General features: G+C 39.5%; 1 protein-coding gene across 2 annotated transcripts in view; it reads right to left on the bottom strand.

Annotated features, from left to right (window-relative positions):
• ADCY1 (adenylate cyclase 1) overlaps positions 1–12,192 on the bottom strand; it is a 154,032-nt gene extending 141,840 nt beyond the window's left edge. For both annotated transcript variants that reach the window (XR_007628302.1, XM_050310435.1), the window contains exon 1: positions 11,255–12,192. Coding sequence is in view for 1 of the 2 variants with exons in the window: in XM_050310435.1 (XP_050166392.1) it covers positions 11,255–11,923 (669 nt within the window). In the remaining variant the exon portion in view is untranslated. The remainder of the gene's footprint in view (positions 1–11,254) is intronic.
• Between the last annotated feature and the right edge of the window lie 12,076 nt (positions 12,193–24,268).

Raw genomic sequence — 24,268 nt, 5'->3', positions numbered from 1 at the left:
AGCCTCTGTTCTGTTGATAAATGGAAGTCTAGTATCTGTTCACATCTCAGTAATTTTGTCTTCATGTACTGGACCAGAAAGTTACCTGTTTAGAGAGGGCATGAGAGGCGTAAGAAAAGAAGCATTCTATCTGCTGGACAAAAACTGGGAAAGCTAACTAGATCCTATTTTTCCTATGGTACTCTTTTGTCACATGAAAAACTCCAAAACTTAAACCCAGAAACTGCTAAGACTGATAATACCAACCAACATCTACAGTTGTTGATTGTATTACAACTACGTCTATGATACAGTGGTATTCTATTATGTCCAGGCCACCAGCAGACCTTTGGCATCTACACTGATCCCAAGAAACTTTTCAACAGGATTCAGTTTAACTAGCTCTGAAAACAACTGTGAGATTTCCAGATGCTGGAGAGACAAATATTTCTCCTGAGAATCAGTAATCTGACCCCTAATGGTCTTCCTCTCTTCACTTACTCCCAGACAGGCCTGCTGGGTGCCATCTTTCAAACTACTGTACCAGTAATTTTCAGATGACTTCAGCATTCCTAAAAGAAGAAAACCCACTCCCTTGAAATACTTTGCATTCATTGCCGTGTTACACAAAATTAGCTCATACTGTAGCCAGCATTTACTTACATGATGCACTGCTGTCATTTGCTGACAAGTCAAAGCCCTTGGTTCTCCCTTGAAATTGATTTAGGGTCAATGTGACTTTTTCTACTCTAAGAATAACAGTATTTACCCAACATGTTAAAAGTCAAACACAGTAGCAAGTCTCTTAATGCCACTGGAAAAATGATTGTCTCACTTTTTGCTGTTATACATGCTAATACCATTGTTGCAGAGGCCCTGTGAACTTTCATTACAATTCCACATAAGACATACATATTACCTAATAAGCAGTCTCAGTAAAACAACACTCATGTTTGCCCACAGACTAAGTAAACAAAATTGAGTTTGCCAGGCTTAGGTCTTATATCTTTTCCCCAAGAGAAGCAAAAATCTTTGTGATCAGTAGCTAAGCCCAGTTTTTCAGTATATAATGATGTTGAAGAAATGGGACTTTTGCAAATGATAGCATAGAGATTTGGAACAAAAGCGCATGACTTCAGACTCACTAACTGACAAGACAGACAAAGTCCTGGGACTGAAAGTTGAGCACCTTTAGGGAAATTAGGAAAGATCCACCTCCTTTCTGCAGATACCTGCACCCCAGAAGAATGCGCCTTCTTTTGGATCTGTTTGATGTCTCCTTTTGGGGGAAATTCAGTAGAGGGTACTGCAGCAAGAACTCTGGTAGTCAGCAAAAAACTGACAGGGACTGGTTGCACAAAAGCAACAACAGAAAAAGAAAAGAAGCAAGCAAGAAAAAAAATTAAATTATTACATCCTCTGATGATAAACTAGCAGTGCTATAAAAATGTCAAAGAACACTTCATAGCCTTGCAAGTGGCCATTGACCATTTCAGTACTTATGTTCATCCTCACTGTAAAATGCCAACTCTTAATTTTTTCAGAATATTCTCCTAAGTAAGTAAGTAAGAGTAGAAAGGTGTCCAAGAGTAAGAAAGGTTCATTTTTCATGTCCCTTGTCATAGGCAAGCTAAGAAAATCCTATAGTTTACACTATACATTGCCTAATAAATGAATATAGTAACTACACATAAGATTTGCACTAGTGAGTGGGAATTCAAGAACTCATTTATTATTATTCCCTTAATGTTTCTATCAGACATCAAAAAAGGCTTAGAAATAATACTGTTGAGATTAAAAAAAAAGCCTTGCCAAACAATTTTATCACTCACCCTCTTCTAGATTTCAAATTTAGCATTAGCAATGGAACTGATTAACAGCCCAGAAAATGAAGTATGCTCTTTCCTCTTAAACATCACCATCCTTTCTAGTGATGGGTATTCCAGAACCTGTTATAAGAAGAGTATGCACTCCCAGTTAGAAAATCATATTGCTCTCCTACCAAAGCCATTTCAACCATTGTGTTAACCTTAACTGGTATTGTGAAGTGCGATTTAGAATAGGATTCCCCTCTTTAGGCTGTCGTCCCTTCAAAGGCAAAAATCAGACTAATCTTTTTAACAGTGTAAGCAAGAAGAAATAGACTATTGATAAAGCAGTTTATTTTGACTAACAGATGAGGCAAATTAATTCAGCTACAATCTCCTCAGTCTACTGCTGCCTAAAATAGAGAGAGCTGTATGGAGAAGGCCAAATAAGCTACCATAATCTTTCCATCTGGAGGAACTTAAGCAGCTATCATTCACCCCTGTCATTTACATAACTAGCTGTGGGAAGAGGAAACTCACATACTGAACACAGAGATGATGGTCAGTTTGTTTCTCTGTTTTGAAAAGCATCACTGTTTCTTATACTTAAAAGCATAGATGAATGACTGACAGAGCACTTATCATAGCTAAACAACTATGAACTTAAAACTTAGGCTTCTCCAACTCCCACAGCCCCTACAGTGACAGCTGATTTGCATTAAACCAGCATGGATCAGCAGATACATCAGCACGAGAAGCTGCAGAGTCCAGTACCAGGAATCACATAGGACATCTATGAGGGGTCATCCTCAACTTCCAAAACATAGTACCACAGCTCTATGACCCCATATTGCCAGGTGCAGAGTAGCATCCAAATCTTTGACTACTGTGACAGCGGAGACCAGGAGTCTGCAGAGCAGGCTCCAGAGACAACCTGCAACAGTGGGAATTTGATCCTAGTGCAGCTTCTGTCTGTTACGGGCATTTTTTGCTCATAACTTTCCACTGCCATTACTACTTTCATGGCATTTCATAAACAAGCAGACATTGACTTCCTATATGGTTCACATTAAATGGTGTGCCTTTTTAGTTAAAACATCCTGGGATGAAATTATTACAGACAAGAAGGATTTTTGGCACATCAGGTAGATCTCCCCAAAGCCCTGTGAGGTAGCTTTTGGTGTTTTAAAGTGAGATGAGACTCAGGCCTTTGGATGAACAGTGACCAATTTACCCAGAACTTCATTTTACTACACTGAATTTTATAGAGATTACGTCAACCTCAAAAAAGAAAGAGAGAGAGAGAGAAAGGAAGAAAGGAAGAAAGAAATTCCTTACTTAGAAGACAACAAAACTTTACGAGTTCTGCTCAAGCACAATATTCTTTTTTAGCCTGTTGATACTTCAAATTAAGGTTATATTTTATGTAAATCTCTTTTAAAGATCTGTTTATTAGTATTATTTAATTTTCTACTTTTGTGTGTGTGGATAATTACTTTCATCTTTTAAGAGATAATCATAAGCAGATTTATGGAAATTGACAAACATTTCTCTGTTATTGTAGTGTATGAATGAGTAACCTATGAAAAAATTCACAATTGTCAGATTAAGCATCACTTAATTTTATGTGTTAACAACTGCAAGAAAGGTGCTACTATGAAGTTGCATAGGGGGATGCACAACCACTTGTTACTGAATCCAATAATGAACACCTTGCTCCAGAGTGAATGTCTGAAAGGTGGTGTTAAAGTGAAATATTGTTCTGTAACATTTTTCGTATTAGCCACATATAGATGATTTCTTGCAACATGCACCTCTGGGTGACAAAAGACTTCTGCAGTTCCTGAACCACAACTAAAGAAATAACTATATTTCTCACAGTTTTGTCACACTTCATGGCTTACCTTACAGGCACAGTAGATCCTCATTTCTGGGTTTGTTTTTTTTTTACTATAGGGAGAAAACAGCTTTTCTGTGCTTGGTGATTTTATTTGTTTCAGGAATCAGCTCATGTATTAAGTTCATGTAGAATAAAAACAGGTGGACAAAGTGGTAACTATGTTGTTTCCTCAATTTCCTCTATGTATGTATCTTAAAAATTTGAAGCAAAGCAAATTCCTTCCATGAGAAGTTTCCCAGAGGAAGAAGGAAAGAAAGGAAATCACATATTCCAGAAATTTTGAAACAAAACCTGTGGATTACATTACACTCATTGATGGTGTCTGGGACTCATCCATCATAGCAAGCCAGACAAAGCTCAGCCCCAGAATTTGAACCAATCTCTTCCACTTGCACCTTTCCTCCCCTTCCCAACAGCAAGGATCTTGTAGGAGTTAATACTGCTTGACCTCTGCCTGTCATAAAGCACAAACATTTCAAGTCTTAGATGAAATTTTCTTATAATGTATTATGAATTAATCAGAACATGAAACCTGAATGAAGCCATGCCATTCCTTTCCCACACTCATAAAAGGCTTTCTAACAATTATTCCCTATTGGTACAACCAAGACTTTACAAGAAACACGGAACAACACTTTTCTGACTCATCTCCCTCTTTCCATACACACCACCTGCATTTACTTATGTTTTGTACTACTTTATAGTAGCACAAAAAAGGGAAGTGAAGACAGGAGTGTATGGCCTTTTGAATTTAAGAAAGTAAAACACAATAACTAACAATAATAGACAGAAAACATTATTTTATGCTAGCTAATGTCTTCTGGAATGGTAATAGCATAATTTAGACTGTGAATGCACTGCATCTAAACTGACAGAACGAGAGAACAAGATGCTAGAAAGAACATTTCTGCTTTAGTTAGTAAGGGCCATCTAATGTAGACATGAAGACATTCAGAGCTGTGCTTAAAGTAGATGAAAAGAAATTGAAATCTGTGCTACCTAGTTGTTGTATTGTACTGTTTCTGGCCAGAAGAGCACTGCACTATACTACTAACTGGGGAAACAAGATGGGGAAAAAAATTATAAGTTTAAATCCAGAAGAAGAAATGGCACATCGTATCAAGAACAACTTCCCTCTTATCAACATTTTCTCATAGGAGTTTAACACTGAATATTTCCAAAATTGCATGTTCAGAAAGACAGAAATTAAAGAAGGAAGAAATAGAAACCCTTGATAACTTATGCTATAAAAGCATCAAAGATCTTTAAACCCAAATTGGTAGCCCCTGAGCTCAGAGCTGCACAAACACATATGAAAACTACTTTTCCACACAGTAAGTATGTAAATTAAGTACAGTCCCTAATTACTAACGTAACATGCAAAGTTTTGCTATTAATCAGGGTCTAGACAACAGTATTTTACCATTTTGAAATGAAGACACCTTTGGCTCACTTTATTGGCATTAAAGTAAAAGCAATAATAAGACATCTGGAGACAGTCTAAACCACATACATGTTAAAAAAGACTGCAACCATATAGCCCTGTAATACTCTATATTGCTATTGCTATTACTATATTGCCAGGGCTATGTAAAAAGCCATATGTTACCCACTGATTTTGTGAGATCTCCAGACTGAGCCTGTCAGGCTTGCTCTGGGCTAAAAGTTTAGCTTCTCAGGCTACATTTCTTTTGACATCCATGCATGTTATTTTACTTGGTTTAAACACTTTTCCTAATTGATCAGATGCCTGCAACTCATTTATGTTACTTTTGCCTGTCTTTGTACTCTAGCACAGCCGTTTTATGACTAAAACATAATGATGTACTATGTAGAAATGTAGGCCTATGGAAACACAACACAAACCTGAGTCGAGACACAGGAGATGGTGTAGAGTACAGGCATGGGATTACAAAAGGTGAGGCATAGACTTGGTACTGACAACACCCACAGCTATAAAAATGACTCCCCAGTGGTCAGTTAAAGAAATGTGAATCTGAAGGTGGACAAATCTGGGATTAGTTGTAACCAAAGAACAAAGAACAAGTATCTAAATATATAAAAAGAATTGTACATGTAATCAATTTGGATAAAACATGGAGCTGTAGACCAATAAAGAAAGAGAAATGCACGTTAGCAAACACCAAAATGTTCCCAAATGGACATAAGAGCAAAAAAGAGGAAACCATTAACATGGATATCCCCTTCTCTCCTGTGAAAGACGCTGTCAACACAGGCAACACCACCAGCAGAATGAAGCCACCAGCCTTAAGATTTGGAGAAGTAGGGCAAGGGTGAGCATAACACCAACGAAAGAGGGTAGAAACTGAGTGTATAACTGTGTTACCTGTTTTTGTTGGTTTTTTGGGTTTTTTTTTAATTACTATTAAAACATTTTTGCATTTTTTTCTTCAGTAATAATGGGATCTTGCCTATTAATAACAACTAAACTTCTCAGACAAATTATTTACTATTTCTCCAAGTCTGCATGATTCTTGACAGTTTCCCAAAAGCTTCTTGTTTCTCAACCATGCAGAACCATCAGCATGCTGTTATTTTTTGGAAACCCACGAAGAGTAGCAGTCTCAGCAGTGTGCAGACTCAGAAGCCAAGAGCATACTAATCTTTACGTAGAAAAAGACCCTGAATTCTACATTCCATAGAAAATCCTATACTTCAGTGCCTAGATAAAGAGACTTGGTCAATACCTGGTAAACCCTATGCCACACATTGAGATTAAAATCCCACTTTAATTAGGAAGGAAACAAAAAATTTAAAAACTTTTACCAATCTTTCAATAAGGACTAAATGTCAAATGGAAGTTAGAGTTACACACAGGTATTGAGAAGCTCAGTGATTCTCCAGTGGTCTTCATCTTTGGAAAGAGGAAAATAGTGAATTCAAACAGACATTAGATATGTTTGCAATACCAGAGATATTCTTGATATTAATATTTGAAAAGCATCACAGAGAATGAACTAGTAGAGTCCCTCAGCAGTATTTTATATGAATGAAGAAGAAAACCTGAGCTTTGCACTGAGTAATAATGCCAGTGGAGCTGAGCTATCTTTGATTTTCAACCCCAAGGCTCTGCCTTGTGTGTGAGAAACAAAGGTGTAGAGATCAACAGTTCTGCCAGTGATGTGTTCATTAATTACATATTAAACACTAACAGGAATAAGATTAAGTTCAGCATTCCTTGCAGTATTCTAGACTACTATCACATTAACCTGTAAAGAGTTAAGATAAAATGCAATTTAAAGTATTAAATAAATTATTTTAAATAAAAGATACCAATTTCCACCACATTATCCTTTACAGTGATTATATATTCCCCACTACAATTTTTGGTACTTGTTGAATCAATAAAAGGGCTATCATACAAATAAATAAACACATGCATAAAATCAGATTTAAATGCAGACCAAAAAATACTGCCCAAAATCTACATTTATTTCACCACATTTCTGAAAAAAAAAAATTCCCTAGTTTATGATAGCACCTTGCTTTCTTCTGTTTTTTGTTACTCATGTTGTAATTTGATTTTCATTAAAGATTTGCTCTTTCACAAAGAATTCTGTGATGTGTAAAGGTACTTTATTGGTGTATGATCTGGTTTTTAATTTTCTGGAAATAAGCTTACTTTTTTAAAAAAAAGAAGAAAAATATCTATAGGGACAGAAAATGTTATTTAACAGTAAGACATCAAACTGTGTCAATGCCACCACCGAATAATTTCTGTGAGCAGCCTTTGCCTTCCTTACCCCATCTTCCTTAAAGTCTATAACACCCACTCACTGCATTGCAACAAAACTTAGACTAAGCTCCTTGGGGCAGGGTTCTGTATTTCTGTAACTGCTCTGAAGCACCTAACATATATCTGAAAGCTGTAGAGGGGGGGAAAAAAAAAAAAAAAAAAGAGGAAAAAAAAAAAGATGAGTCCAAGCTGTTAAAACTTCATTTGTACATTCATCCATCTGTGGATTCCTTGTCATGTTTTATGGCAGGAGTATTTTGTTCCATGATTCCAAAGGAAGGGAAAGAGTCCAACTACTATGATCAATGCCATACAGGTTATATACTCCATTTACATCCTTATCACAGTGTCATATAAGACATGCAAAACCAGCTGTGAAGTCAGCATGCTTTTTGACATGAATTTATTCCAAATGGGATCAAGGTTGATCACAAGTACTTTGTATATTTTTTATATTACTCTTATTTTATATATATACATATATATATGTACACACACATATATATTATCTACTTCTCTTAAGAAATGAGTAGGACATATTAGCAGATTAGAATCTTTCATTTGATGAAAAAACAGCTATTGAGCGGAAAGATGAAGCTCAAGTCCTGTAACATTACTCCCTTGACTCATATTACCTCCTTTTACTTGTTGTTCTCCTCTTGCCTTTACACATACCTATGTCTCAACTCTGACATGACATGACATGACATGGCATGGCATGGCATGGCATGGCATGGCATGACATTATCTCCACAGACCACCCACAGATAACTGCGCTGTTGGAAAACTACTCCTTGCAAATTAAATGTTCTTTATTCTATAGACCTTGTGACAAACTTCTACCACAAGGAGCATTGGTTTTACTATATAAAGAGTTCATACATTTATATGGATGCAAGTTTTAAGCATGCTGTGGAACCCATTCAGTGTCTGATTCAACCCTATTGAAGTTAGTCAGGCTTTTGGCATTCAAAGATTTGCAAATAGAGATTCCTCAGATAGCATGAAATAGAAGATGTGCATCCAAAAGTTCATTTCAGAACAAATCCCTTGACTTAGTTATGCCTGTTTCTTAATGGGTTCAACCTGAAACAACATGAAGTGCTTCGTCTTACTGACAACTATATCTTCCAGTTTAGTTTCAGTGGAAGTTACTAGATCCATGCTTTCCTAAAGATCAGGATAAACAAAAATCAAATTGGTTCTCAAGTTGGTTCCCAAGTTGCCCGAACCACAGAAAAATCATAGTTTTTTTTTAGCAGAACATTGGTGTCAGTGATTGCAGGTGTTTCTGCATTTCTGGATACTGCGGATTTCTATCCAAAAATTTTAATTCATCCACTTGCTTGGGGCTAGGAAGAAAGGGGTAGGAGAAAGAACTGAGCCCTTTCACGCTTTTGCAGCTCTACATAGAGCAGTCCTACTTCCCTGACAGGCCATCTGCATGCTGTGTCTACAAGCACTGGAGTGGTCATGATAATATCCTGTGTCTGGAAATCAGATCTCGACTTCAAGGCAACATCCATTCTACGTTCTACAAAAAAGGCTCAGCTATTCCCAAGACGAGCAAGTAAAATTCAGATGATGCGGCCTTTACATATCTTTAAATTTTCAACCATTGTGAAATTGTTCTTTGGAAAAGAAAAAAACTTCTGTGTAAGGGATGAGTCCCCTCCATACACAGAGATAATCTTCAAATCATAAGCCTTTTCCTTACAACTATGCCACAAATCAGTTTGAATTTCTGTGCACCATAAGTTCACAGACCAGTTATTTTGCTTGACTCAGAGCTGGTTTCTGCCTCCTGTTATCAGCAAGGCATACTGCTCTGGGGACTGCATGCAAACCACGGAAATTACCTTGGTGGAGGGAGAGGGTGATGAAGAAGAAACGTACATATGTTACATCAGATGTTAATCAACTATTTCTACGTATTTTTAAGCCAGCTTCTTGCCTGTTGAATAACTGAATTAAACTAGTGTGAAGGGAGTTAGCAGATTTTCCCTCTTCAAAATGTTTCACATTCACGACCTTGGTTAGATAATTTAGTCAGCAGACATTATTGTCAGCTTCTTTATGTTATTCATCTAGAACAGCAGATGCCACACTGAGCTGCAGCTCGGCATCAAGGAAAATCTGCCTGTGTGTCAGGGGAGACAGGATAGCCAGAACTCCCATAAGGGCTAATTGGTACTCCAGTAAAAGAGCTATGTTCAGCTCTACTCAAAAAGAATATTCTAGCATTTTTAGCATCATTTCGAATGCTTTTAAGGAAGGCTCCTCTCAGTGCTCCTGCATTTCATCAGCTCTCCCTCTCATGGAAACCCTAAATCACATATTTAAAAATAGACCATCAGATTATCTGGGTAAATCATAAAGCTCGGCTTATCTCTCTCTTCTCCTTCAAAATATACAATTTATTTTGTCCACCAGCTCAGCAGCGTGAAGCCATGAATAATCCTGTTTGTCTCAGTAACCCAACTCAGTGATTGTCCCTGTGTATCTCTATTCTGTGCATGTATGTCACACTGAGGTGTGTCTGTGTGAGCATGGAAGGAGAAGGCAGGAATTCACGGTTCTGGGCACAAAGGTGTACAATCCTGCTCATGCCAGTGTTTGTGCTTATGCCAGTTGTGTACGCCCTAGCATCACAACACAGCCTTACACAGTCATGGAGAATAATACCAGGATTCTGCAGAAGTAATGTACTAAGTACTTCAATTATACATTAAATTGTTGTTTAACAACAATCTGGACCACAGAACCTGTGTGCTTCCCCTGAGGGCAGACATAATCAATGCTAGTGAGGAAGGACAGAAAAATTTTTCAATTTCTCTTTCCCAGTGGTTCAGAGGCACCACATAACAGAGCATTCAGTATCAAACCCCGACTGTCAGCCCCAGTGATTCCCATACACGCATCTCCTCATCCTCCTCCCCCTGCCAGTGCGGCCCATCAGGCCACGAGAGCCGGAGAAAGCCCTGCAGGGATATAAATAGCTCCTCGGGGGAGGAGGGGAGAGTGCAGCAGCACATTTCCAAAGATACTTGCTGCAGAGGGAGATTTTGCTGGATTCATTCAGAGGGGAAAGGGAACGACTAGGAAGTTCACTGCCATAGCAGGTAATGCCTGTGGAGAGGAGGCAGCAGCTGCCCTGGGGAAGCTGAAGGGGGAATGCCCCGCTTTTTGAGAGAGCAGTGATGTGGGGTTCCCTCTGTGAGCGTCTCACTTATTTCAGTAGTGTCTTCAAAGACACTATCTGAAGTGTAGATAGGGTGTGTATGAGCACGAAGGTTCCACGGCTGAGAAAGACAGCAAGGATACGAGCCAACTCCGTGGAAGTATTATTACCACACGCAGCTTATTGTGTCTGCCAAGTTTGTACCGAGCCAAGCAGTGTTACTGATAATGGGCTGTACTGCACCGACTGTGCATGCGGTGCTCTGAACTTGCCCCAAGCGTGGGCACGATATAGCTGCTCCACTGCCCTCTTCCCGCTTTTCCTTGGAGATACAGAGCCAAGAGGTTCCGTCTCCCCAAAGCTGACCTATTTCCCCCCTGCCTCCCGGAAACTTTGGGGAACTACAGAAACAGCCGCCCAAGGCACAGGTGCGCGATTGCCCCTTCCCCGCCGGGGACACCCCGGGCACTCCTCGACCACCGCCCGGGCTGGGGGCTCGAGGCGGGGGGCGCGCAGCCTCCGCCGCGCCCCGGGGCCGCTCCACGCCTCTCTGCCCTCGCTCCCTCCCGCGGGCTGGAAGGCACCCCGCAGCCGTGCGGCGCTGCACTGCCCGGCCCGGCCTCTCTCACCGTCCTCCAGAGCCGCTGCCTCTTGGCACTGACGGAGGTGGCGGTAACGATGAGGTGGGAGACGGACACCACCAGCCCGAAGACGATGGCCAGCAGAGTCCGGACGGGCAGCAGTGAGTAGGACACGAAGGTTACCAGCATGAGCTGCCACATGCCCTGCTCGGGGGCGCTGGGCGGCTCCATACCGTAGGCGCCGAGCGAGAAGGGGCAGCAGAGGAAGGAGAAGGTGAAGCTGAAGAGCAAGGTGAGCTTGACGATCTGCTGCAGCTGGGTGACCTGCAGGTACTTGACATTGGTGACGATGAAGAGGGAGAGGAAGATGATGCAGTGCACTGGGTGCGAACCTTTGGAGATGGTCAGGCTGGGGCCGGAGAGCAGCTCCACCAGGGCCAGGCTGGCGGTGAGCACAATGAGGACGGCCAGCGCCTTGAGGGTGGACGTCTGCTCCAGCTTCAGGTTGTAGCTCTGGAAGAGAGCCTCCAGCTCCTTGCAGTCAAACTCGTCCTCGCAGGCGATGGCATCCAGCAGCAGCAAGGGAGGAGGGTCCCCCAGCCCGGCTCCCGCTCCCGACGCCGCGGCAGCTGGCGGGGAGCAGCAGCAGTGGCAGCATTTCTTCCTCTTGGTCTTGACTTTCTGAAACGGTATTTCCTCCATGTCAGTGCCATTCATAAACCCCGGGGAAGAAATGCTCCTCCTGGTGTCCCCCGCTGCCGCTCCGCCGCCTCGCAGCTCATAAAAGAGAGGGAGGCTGCGCTCAGGAGCCCGCCGCTCCGCGGGCGCGGGTCCCGGGCGCACCCGCCAGCCGCCGTCCGCAACCCGCCGCGCCGGCAAACGCCCCCTCCGCTGCCACCCAGGAGCCGAGGGTGGCTGGGACGGCGGGAGGAGAGTCTCACTCGTGTTAATGTGCCAACCTTCCTGCCTGCTGTCTCGCTTTCCCGTTCACCCTCCTCCTTCTCCTCCTCCTCCTCCTCCTCCTCCTCCTCCTCCTCCCCTGGTGCTCCAGGGATGTTAATCTCCTAATGACACCAAAACACCATCCGAAGGTTTGGAATCAAACGGAAGTGGGGTGGGGGCAAAGGGTGGGTGGGAGCTCAGAGAAGGGGAGTGGGCGATAATCAACAGGCGGGTCTCCGCTCAAATAGCGCTATTTGGAGGAGCGCGAGCTACAGAGAGCGGGTTACAAACCGCGTTCCCCTAGGGTGGGCAAGATTAAAAGAGAAAATAGCGACAAGGAAAAAATACAGTAACAAATCCCAGCCAGGGGTCTGGAGGAAAAGTGGGGCAGGGGGACCGGAAAGAAAGCAGGAGGCAGGGAAAGGCAGGGCGATCCCCTTCCCACGTCCGAGAGCATCTCACCGGGGCTGGCAATTGAGGGGCGCCTGCGCGCCGCTCGCTTGGGAAGCCGGACACGTCCCCGCCGGAGCTCCGCGATTCGGGGGTGGGTGGGGGGACCCGTCCGCCCCTGTGCAGCGCCCTGCGTTCTCCCTGCCGGGTGTCCGGGGCCCGCCGGCCCACCGGGTGCATCGGGCTTCGGCGGCTGGCTGACAGCCCTGTGCTGCCAGCCCGCCCTGACAGCTATTCATATACATATTTATATACAAATGTGCAAAATCTACGTATGAAGGCACAGAAATAAATGTAAATATACATACATGTGTGCATATATAAAAATACATATGGATTTATAAATACAGGTGACTCCTGCTTCCTTTCAGAAATAAAATCTTATCTGCATGAATAAATATTCTGATGTTAGTGGTTTTGTCTCCTCGACTCTGAAGCAGTTAGAAAAAGTGTAGTGAATGAGAAAATTTTCAAAGAAAACACATTTCTGTGAGCACTTCTGCCAATCTGGGAGTACAAATCAGTGGCTGTGGAGGGTTATTCTTGTGATGGGAGATAAATATCATCCCCCACAAAATTGTACTTGGTGCGTCATCAAGAACTTGGGTGTTGTGTTTTTTAAAAAATCCCTCTAGTTCTGCCTGTAATGTTGCTACCACATACCACTATTACCAAGTTGCACCAAAGAATACACTATAATATATTTTTCTGTAAGAGTTGCATCTAATTTTGGCTTTGGATCAAGCATTTGTAAATTCAGGACTAGGAATACGTCAAAATAAAAGATTACGAATATTTAGCTTTCTGAAGGCAGTGCAGGAATACTTTCCAGAATCAAAGAAGAATCCTACTATCTTGGGTAGTTTGAAGATCTAATAGCTGGATTTTGTATCAGTGATGTCAGGTTCTGGTTCCAGATTTGGGCTGAAGAGCCTTAATATCAACAGTAGGCAGGGATTCTCTACAATTTGTTATAACTGTGAATGGTGTTGGTACTTCACTTCTGGATAGTAAGGTAGCTTTAAAAAAAGTATAATATAAGGCAACATATTTTTCATAGTAGTATTATAGTATTTTGTGTTAGTTCTAGCCCTACATAGTCAATATGCTGTCATTCTTTTGAACCTGAACAGAACTCATTAAGAAAAAAGAATGAATCAACATTGCTGGAATTTGTTATAGATTCAAAATATTCCACACTTGAGACAATGACTGTTACTTTGTGTTCATGGGATGCAACTCATGGTGGTTTCATAGACTGTGACAGGCCATCAAACACTGCAGAACCGTAAAGATAGCTGATATTTAGACTTTTGTAACTTCCTCCAGGAAGAAAGTAAAGGGGTTGGATTGGCTGGCCTGAGTAGTAGAACTAGGAAGAGATGTGTAGCTGAAATGAAATTAATCTGACAAACTAACAAACAAACAAAGGTTTCCTTTATTTTGCTGTATCTCTGGTGTGTTTGTAAACTTAAAAAAAATAATCTCTTTGTTCACTCCGGTGCATAAATTCACTCCAGTCACACATATATTAGAAAAATACACACTGTTACATTTTCACCTGTCTTCAGATTTCTTCTGAGCTCATATATCCTGAGGGAAAAATTAACATTTCACATCTCACACTGCATAAGAGGTGGCACCTCGTTGCCCAGCCCTAGGAACTATCCACTGAAAGAGTTGTCATGCTAGGAGTTGTCATTTCTTTCTTCTGGCTCTCAGCTTGCTGCTGGGGAAATGGAAGGTAAGTCCCTACAAGGCACCCTGCAGTTTAGATTATTTTCATACTCCTTACAACCTCAGTCTGGGTTAGTTAGTATATACATACAACAGAATGTGTATGAGACTCATACATATCTATTCTTATCAGGTTGGGGGAAGCAGTGAACTGTTGAAGCTTCATCTTCCTTAGACCCTGTAGCAGTATGGAAATGCCAAATAGTGATTAATGAAACTCTTCCATCCTTTATACACTGTTTCACATCACAGGGCAAGTACTTTGCCCTACTCTCCATAGTGAAAAGCCTCATTTTTAGCACCTGATGCTACAAATACAAAGAGGGAACCTCAGAACCTTTATCTGAGACAGATATATTATTAAAGCAAATAACCAGCTATAACACTACTGGAATGCACTTGACACAGTACCATATTTTCTGACCAAACTTATCTGCTGCAGATAACAGTAGCTTGGTTGGGGTTTTTTGAACCATGAGCAACACTTCGGGTCTGTAGTGAACTTTGGCCTCATTTCTAAGGAAGATACAAGGTTGGTTTTGATATTTAATGCCCTCAAATTTCTGGATGTTTGCCACATCCATGTCAGCTCTTCCTGCTGCATGCGCTTGCATTTGTAATTAGAGACTAGTCTGGAAATAAATGTAGTATTGTCAGGAAAGAGTGATTAGAGCCTAGCTTCATCATCTTGTGCATTGCAAAACACATCTGTTTCTTCAGTCCTTTTATTTAAGAGGCAAACCATCTTCATTATTTGAGTCACTTTAAGTTGAAAACAATTCTTCATGGAGAGTTGGGCAGTATATGTAGCTAGGATACACTAAGCAGAAGTCTCAGTATGTTTTAGTGGATCATAGTAATAGTCTTGAATTACAGAGCTATTCAGAGTTTCAGAACACCTATTTTTACTTACTTTGAGTATGTAGGTTTTCCATTTAATAATTATTTTTCACTGTCCATCTTGTTTTACTTTGCTGGACTCAGTACTTGTTTTTGTATCTCATCACCTCCAAGAGTTTCAAGCACTCACTAACTCATGCATTGGCTGGAGATCATCTTTAAAAGCAATACTTTTCATAAAGTTAGAGCTTTTCAGATCCATGACAATTTTAAAATTAAGCATAATGAAAGATTTGCATCAATAGAATTTTTTTCTTGTGATGTTTTTTATCAGAGTAAGGATTTTTAGTATTACCTGCCTGTAACAGAATGCCATGCTCTATCATCTGAGACAGGGATAGAAATCTTTTTTCTTCTCACTGTCTCTAACAGTAAGAGTAAGGACTCTGCACAAAGCTACTGAAAAATTTCTGCAGACTCATTCTAGCAGACACAGCTTGTATCTAGCTACCACAGAAATGTATCTAGTGAGAGAAAAGCAGTGATGTGGACAGAACAAAAGAGGTCCTGCAGAAAATGGTAGGAATGGCCAGGTTTAAGCATAAAAATTCAACAGTCTTTTCCTTCTCTCATGGATGGCTGAAATAGATTCACCACTTTTTCTAGATTTTGAGGAAAAATCTGAAAAAGTGAAAGTATATTTTTCCAAATCATGCACAGATTTCATTTGAAATCAATATGGGACTCCATTTGCAATCTTATTTCAAGAAATGTAGACTAGATTTCTGTGAGACTACTGAAATACTATCTGAACAGATCTCATAAACAACTTAATGACTGGTCCTTAAAATTAATTGTGATTTTAAAGTTTGATTTATATTACATGCATTCTGATGGGGAAGAAATGAAACAGACAGTTCTGATACATACCACTTCCACGGTAAAATAACTTCAGCTGCAAGTTTGAATTCACTTAACTAGAGCATTTCTACTAGAGAGCTGAAATAAACTTTGCCCACTGACAGTAAGTGGAAGCCTTACAGAACCTACAAGTTTAGTAATTAGGAAACATTAGCATCTAACCTCAACACTGTTCTCCAAAGTCACTTCTTGGCCTTATCTTTTCCTTTTTGCTTCTTCATACAAGAACCAGTTTTAGAAAACAGAAATGAGTCCTTCAAGAGTAAATTTAGGCCATAATACTAATCACTCAGTGACAAACCTGGGCCCTCACTTCTGCTCAGGTCTAACAACAGCAGTTTTGTTCACTCAGTTTCCATTGGACTGCACAGTGGGTTTTTTTAAATGAGATTATTTTAATCACAACTCTATCTGTATAGTAGTCTATTTAATTGTGTAATCTATTGAAGGAAAAAAAATCAGACCAGAAGAATATTACATTAAGGCCTTGACCTTGAGTCCCTTGTCAAACAAGACTGTTGCTGAAGCAATTAGGAGATTTGACCAAAAAATGAAATGGCTAAAGTGGCTAATTTGACAGCAGAGAACGGGATGGGTTTTCTCCAGACCTCTACAGAGCAGAGGGTATTGGCATTAGGAGCATTTGAATCCTTTACCTTGCTCTTCTATTCTAAGCCTTCCAGGAGAGCATGAGACTTCTGTGACCTACTGAACTTCTATATTAATACTAATGAATCTCTTAAGCAAGTAAGCAATGTGCTTTTCTGCCAACATGGATTTATAGCAGGTCAGCTGGATCCTTTCAGCTTTTGACCAGCCATTCATTTTCTCCATCAGTACTGCATCAACTCTGATTTATCTGTTCTTCATCTAAATCTAGAGCTGTCTAATGGCTACTATATCGAAAAAATTTCAGAAAACCCAGCCTTTCTCCCCCAACATCTTAGGACTTGTCCCTGCATTAGAACAATGAAGATTTCCCAAACCAGTTAGCAGATTTAGTGGAAATTTCTGTTATGTGGGTGATCTGATTGACTAAAGCATTCTCAAAAATCCTTTAGCTGTAAAATGAACTCAGTAAAATGGAGATCAATGTCAAGCATTCCATTCTCATTCTAGGAGTTCTGCAAACATCTATCATCAGGGTGCTGGCAGTGTTTAACAACATTACCTGAATCTGATCTTGTTCCAGGAAATCAAAGGATGTTTTAATATTCACTGCAGCTATATTAACCCTGATATTATAACCATGCTTATTTCACAAGAAAGGCTTCTGCTACTCTTTTTATTAATATTTCCATTTTCTAAGGTAAGAGCGTGGCTCTGTTCAGAGCCTATAGTGTTCTTATTTGCCTAATGAATGTAGTTTAGATGTATTTCAGAATGTGTATAAGGACAAACATTTTTGTCAGTGTAATTCCTTGAATCCCTTGAAAGGAAAAGACAGGTTGTAAGCAAAGACTGAATTTGTAGCTGAATAACACGGCTCACTCTTAGCCACATTGCTGATATATCCATTTTTTAAAAAAATACATTAATAGTAATTCATATTTAGCAGTTCAGTTCTCCTATTTTATATATCTCTAGGTTATACTGTACATATATTCTTGAATCACTTATGCTAAAGCATGGTATTATTATTTATGAATGGAAAATTTAGTAAACAGATTTTTTTTAATGAAGGCTATCTGTTGCTTAAGATTTTTTTAATCCCACATCTATTTTCATTATGCCAAGTTTTCACTCTAGCTAATATTCGGGGTGTGCTCTGCTATGACTTTCCATCACAGTTCACTCATTAGAAATTCTGTAAATAGCTTCTTCAAGTGCCAGACCTGGAACTTCCTTCTGGACTTCTGGTTTGGGCGGTACTCCACACTAGTTTCATTTGGGAGTTTTTCTTGAGCAAGTTCTAAAAGCCTGCATATTTTCATTTGCAGAGCCTCTTGTCAAAGAGTGAAAAGTATTCTGACAATATGAAATTAACAACAATAATAGACAAAAATATTTGTAGTCAGTTCCTACTGGAGAAAAGAATTGCACCTTTATACTAATTTTATTGTTTTCTGATGGTAACTATAAAGCTAACAATAGTTTTAGGACATAGCATACTACAGATAACCATAGTGTTCTCTGCCTGTTAGTACATATACTTCCTTACTGAATGGAATACAGTAATACGCCTTTGGGGTTTTCTTACAAACACAAGGAAACCACACCCAAAACCGATGGAATTAAAAAGAATCTTAATGTTGACTTTCAAACAGAAAGATAAGCTTGCTACAGAAGGCTAAGTTGCAGAAGATACTTAATACAGATTCACCTCCTATAACACTCACTTGCAGAGACCAGAGTACCAAGAAACAGCATGTATCAGACATTAAACTGCTGTTCCACTTGATCTCCACCAAGGGCCAAGATTTCCTCTGTTTTATTTCTAATCTATGTAATGAGATTCTTCATGTAAGTCCTGCAACTAGCAACAACTAATTAGGTCAAATTAACAGGACATATGTTACTGGGTCTATTTTGAGTTTAAATCCTCAAGATGGATCTACCCTTCTCTTTAAGGTTACAACTACGGGGTGTTAAAAGTAAAAAGAGACTATATGCTGTGGTATGTTTACTATTCCTTTAGGCAGACTATCGCTCAGCGCTAAGACAGATTTCCGGTGGCCTTCAATGCTATATTTATTTTCTTATTACCTGTGCTCCCCTTTCATCCTAAACGATTTGCATAAACCTGCATAATGCTATTTAGCTTATGCCACACTGCTACTATAAATAGATGAACTGGAAATTCAGCTTACTAAAGCAACTTAATTATTTTCTTGTTTCATTTTTTCTCCCTGCTTACACGCTGTGCATGAAGGTGTGAAAGAAAGACGGTGTACTCAAAAGGCATTTTAAGAGAAAAGTGTTATTGTTCTTAGTAATGATTAGGGGAAACACAACTTTTTCTATGCTGATGCAAAAGTAGGAGCCTTAAGAGAAATTCCAAATGTCACAGGGGTATACATGTATATGTGTGTACCTGTGTGTGTGCATGTGTGTGTGTGTTTGTAAATGAGAAACAGGATTTTTACATTTTCCTCATGAGAGGAGTTGAGAGTTATGTAGTCAGGTTGATGTTACTAACATTACGTCTCATACCTTTCATACAGTCCTCATCCCTTTCATAGTCTTAATTTGTTTTTTGTGTTTTCATTTACTCACTTAATAATTTATTTGCTTACCAATCAAGTTTATATTTGAAAATGACGATGTTTCTTTAAAAACTCAAGAGATGAAATTAAGAATCTCATCAAATACGGAATATCTCTAGTTGGACAAGATTCAAAAGGAAATAAAAACAATTATTAGATTTTACTTAAAAGTAGACATTATGCTCACAACTTTTATTTTCAAAAGTAATAAAAAACCCAGCAGTTTAAATATAGGTCTTCTTGCTGAAAAAAATTAATTTTATATTTTATACTTCAGCTATTTTTGGAGCACTTTAGCAGTTAATCCCTGAACTGAGAATGCTTCCTCTCCTCATCTCTGATAGCATTTTAAAGTTGAGAGAGGCATTACTCTAAGGAGAGCTCCCCATTGTTTTTAACTCTGAGACTGAGTTGTACAAGCCTGACTACATCTATTATAGATTGGGCCTTATCCTATTGTCTGAAAAACACCTCACTTCTCTAAACAAGTTTAAGTGCTATTTTTCTCCCCCTAATCCTGTTTAGCAAGTCAATGGGTAGTCTGGTCAGTTTAAATACTCTGGTTAAGTGGGAGAAAGGTCACTACAAGATTACTGAAAAGGTATCAGGGGACACTAAAGGGCAAATGCAATTTTCCAAAGGATTTTCTAAAAGATTTCCAAAGGATTTTAGGGAAGGCAAGTCAATACTAATATCAAAATAAAAAATCCCTAGGCTTTTCCAACTACCATAGCAGTGATGAAACCTACATTTATTATTGCAAGCAGGTTTTACAGTCTTGTCTAGCACTGAGATATTCTTTTGGCCTCACTCGGAACCCATCGAAGCTGAAAGCTGACAGTGACCTGCCACTTCCTTTAACCCCAGGTGCTGCTCCTTAGTGCCTAGTGATGAATTCCACCTCATGGTGGTCAGCTCTGCTCATCTCACTGCCTAAGAATAATTTCCCTGATTTCAGTGGTAACTTATTCTACAGGGCTGAATCCAGAGGTTAAGGAAGCTTACTGGATATTTGCCATCAACTCTACGGGGTTTTATACCCAGCTTATAAGTTTTGGGCCTTTACATTCAAGGTATATATGTGACTGATGGACCTCTTCAGTGAGATTTGCAACAGCCCCTGCAGTCATCAAAGGGCTTGTGGAGGTCTGTGTGTCCACAAGACAGACTTACCCATGAAGGAAATACTGAAGAGAAATGGTCTTTGACAAAGCATTCTAAATTCTTGCCTGCAGGTAATTTTTTTTTTCTGCAAGAGCCCCAAGGAATTTTTTCAAGGACCTGATGGGGAGAAGTAGAAGCAATAATACAAAGAATGATGATAGCACTTTCTGAGGATGTAAGTAATTCAAGTACCACTCCTGATGGTGCAGGGATTGCATGCACCATTTTACAGACCAGTATATATTGAGGATTCCCCAGCTGGAAAGCAGCTTGGTAGAAATGGGCCTGGTGGATACCAAGTTGCATATGAGCCAGTGATATGGCAAGATGGCAAAAATTAATACCAGTATCTTGGGAAGCACTGGATAAACTTCTGCCAGCAGAGTGATCCTTTTCCTCTGCTCAGCACTGGTGAGGCCTCATTGAAGTCCTGTGTTCAGTTCTGGGCTCCACACTTCAAGAGAGACATGGATGTATGGAAGAAAGGGCCACAAAGATGATCAAGGCACTATGAAGGAAGGCTGAGAGAGCTGGGACTGTTCAGCCTGGAGAAGAGAAGGTTCCGGGGATCTTATCAATGTCTGTAAATGCCTGAAGGGAGGGTGCAAAGAGGATGTAACCAGGCTCTTTACACTGGTACCCAGTGACAGGACTAGAGACAATGGACACAAACTGAAACACAGCAAATTCCCTCTGATCATGAGGAAACACTTTTTTACCAGGAGGGTGACTGACCACTGGCATGCATTACCCAGGGAAATTGTGGCATCTCTGTCCTTGGAAATAAAAGCCATATGGACACAGTCCTGGATAACCGGCACTTGGGTGGCCCTGCAGGCAAGCTGCACTATATAACCTCCAGAATTCGCCTCCAATCTCAACCTTCTGCGATGCTGCAGTTCTGTGACATATATGGAGAAAGGACTGTTAATCACCCTGGTGCAACCCTGTTCCAGGTGGTAGGCAATTAATATTTGCAGGAATTGTCTCCTACAATTTCTACATCATGTTAAAAGAGAAAAATTAAAAACAAAAATCAGTCTGTTGAAGAAAAAGCAGATTGGACAATGCAAGATCTACCCTAAAAAATGTATCTAGTGATTGCAAAATACAAAAGGATAGCTGCATTTTCTAATGCACCTGATCCTTAAGGATTAGCCATGTTACAAGCTTCTCATGAGATTACAGAACGTTTGAATGACCAATTACTTTAGAGGTGCTAGCTGTTCATGCCCATAGCTTCAGTGACAGAAAAACCTTCACCTCTGTTCAAAACCGATATTCTCAGAACTGGTAGTTTTGGGAAAAAAAGGTAAAAACCACAGGTCTCTGGAAAATATGCCAAAAGAAAAGAGATATGGAAACATTATTTTAGCACTCCAGTTTCATTTGTCAGTTGACTGGGAGATTTGGGAACTGTAATTTGAGTTTAGGTTCTTAATTTTTTTGTCTAGATGACTCATGAGATCTGACCTAGAGTGTGAAAATTTGTGTGCATGAGCAGAGAAATAAGAAAACTGTGCACTATCAAGCTGATCTTCACAAATTTTGAAACATTCTACCTGGAAATGATTTCATAGCATAGCTTTCAAAATTTATAATGTGTAATGATTTGGATTTGTAGCCTTTGTATTTTATGCAGAAGTATTATTTTTCTTTTAAATATATTGGGATGCAGATGTTCAATATTACTTCTCCTCCATCTTTATTCATCCCCATGATTAAACCAACAAAATAATTAAATTAAATGTGAACTACACTAGATATATTCCCTCACTATGTCTGAACAACATTTTTTTGGTTCCATAGTGTCCTTGTGTATGCCTGATTTTATTGTGTTCCAACAATTTCAGTGAAATTTTTCACAGACCTCTTTACAGTTAAAGTTTCTTTTCACCTTTTATAGTATTTCAACTATACACAGTAGATGAAATGCCCTTTCAAAATTTCAGTATTTGAAACGGATTGACGTGGCTTTTGAACAGATTTTCAAAACCTATTTATCCTCAAGGAGATATTTTTTTTTTTAACCTAAGGAGTTTTATGCATTCATTTATGGTAATGAGTACAAGCTATTATGCCTGTCATAATACAAAGTAATTCAGCTAGTATTATATTCATAAATATTTAAAAGCTGGCACACCTACAGTATAGGCTAGGGGTATTCTAGTAGAGTCACTTAAAAGGGAAAAAACTATGTGATCTTCTTCTAGATAAACTTGGTTAAAACAGAAGTGAAGATGAGACGGACTTTGAGTTAGGAGGTTAAACTCAGGTTTAAAGATCACTGGAATAAAAACCCACTACTTTTTACTTCTCTACCATTTAAACATAATTTGACTAGATCAGCTTAGTCACTTGCAGTTTGGAACAAGGTATTTTGACACTGTGTAAACACAGTTTATGTGAGGATACATACATTCCATATCTCCCAGGACGCTGCAATCAAGATACAGTCTTGGACAAGGCTTTGATCAACCTGATCTAACTGAATGTGTCCCTGACCACGGTAGGGGACTAGATGATCTTTGAAGGTCCCTTCCAACCCAAACTATTCTATAACTTCATGATCCTCTATTCTGGCTGATGTTTGCATTGTCTAAAGCCAATAAAAAATTTGGTATCCTGTGTCCAAATGTGAGAACAATAGGGATATTGAATCATGGCAGAATTGTGTGGAGGAAAATCTAAATCATATATAGAAACTAGAAGATTGCTACAAAAGCACTTTCCTTTCTATTTGTCCAGAAGTAGTGAACTTTGTTCTTCCAGTTTTCTTGTTTTGTAAATTTCATCTGACCAGATTCATCATAAAATTTATTTTATCCTGAGACAAGAAAACAGAAGTTAAGGAGCCTTTGGGTTACCTTTTTAGGTGTCTTTGTTTCCTGCACACTCAAGTCCATGACCTTGGACAGAACCAGAAAAAACTCATTTTAATCACAACGATGTAACATATCAATAAGTGAAACAAAGCCCTTTTTCTGTTCTTCTGGTTTGGTATCATTTCTGTCTCCCATAAGAAACCAGAATACTCTGTTGGGAGCTTTTGCCAGAGGAACAACTTTATGTATTTTTAATGTGGTTACTAAATGGTATTGTTCTTATCATTAGTGAATCACTGAAGCTTGCATCTGTTTCTTGTAGCTCAGTTTTGGGCCTAAAGGTTTATTTTAATTGCCCATTAAACTCCCACCTGGCTATTTTGTTGCTTACACTAATCTATTTGTGGGTTCCTTTGTAGATTGTCTACGGCAGGTAAAAGCATGTATTCATTTCCAAGATTCACTTTAAGACACTGCTATTCTCACCCCTTTAAAGTACACAAAGCAATAAGCAACTAGCTCAAAGTAGTGAAAGGGTGGAATTCCTTTACTTCCTTTGTGTCTACATCTAGACCTAGTGAAACATAAAGGATAACAAAAAGTCATAGCTTCATAGAAATTATGTGAAGTCTGAAATGCAGCAATAATGAATATTAATTTTTAGTCTTGCTGAAAAAGGACTTGGAATGTTGTTTATACATACAAAAATCTTAACATTAAACTATGATATTATGGCAGGTATACCAAAAATAATACCATAGAATCAACTAGACTAGGTTGCTCAGAGTCCCAACCAACCTGAATGTTTCCAGGAATGGGACATCTACCAACTCGTGGGAAACCTGTTCCTGTGTTTCACCACTGTCATTGTAAAAATGTCTACCATAAGCAGGTTAATATAATCTTTTTTTTTAAATCCCAAATTTAATCTTATTTTCAATCTATTTAATCACACATTTTCACCTTTCGTACTTCTA

This window comes from Myiozetetes cayanensis, unplaced genomic scaffold, assembly GCF_022539395.1.
Source record: "Myiozetetes cayanensis isolate MyiCay16 unplaced genomic scaffold, myiCay2020 scf1, whole genome shotgun sequence".
Taxonomy (NCBI): Eukaryota; Metazoa; Chordata; class Aves; order Passeriformes; family Tyrannidae; genus Myiozetetes; species Myiozetetes cayanensis.
This window is presented reverse-complemented; position numbering and strand designations above follow the sequence as displayed.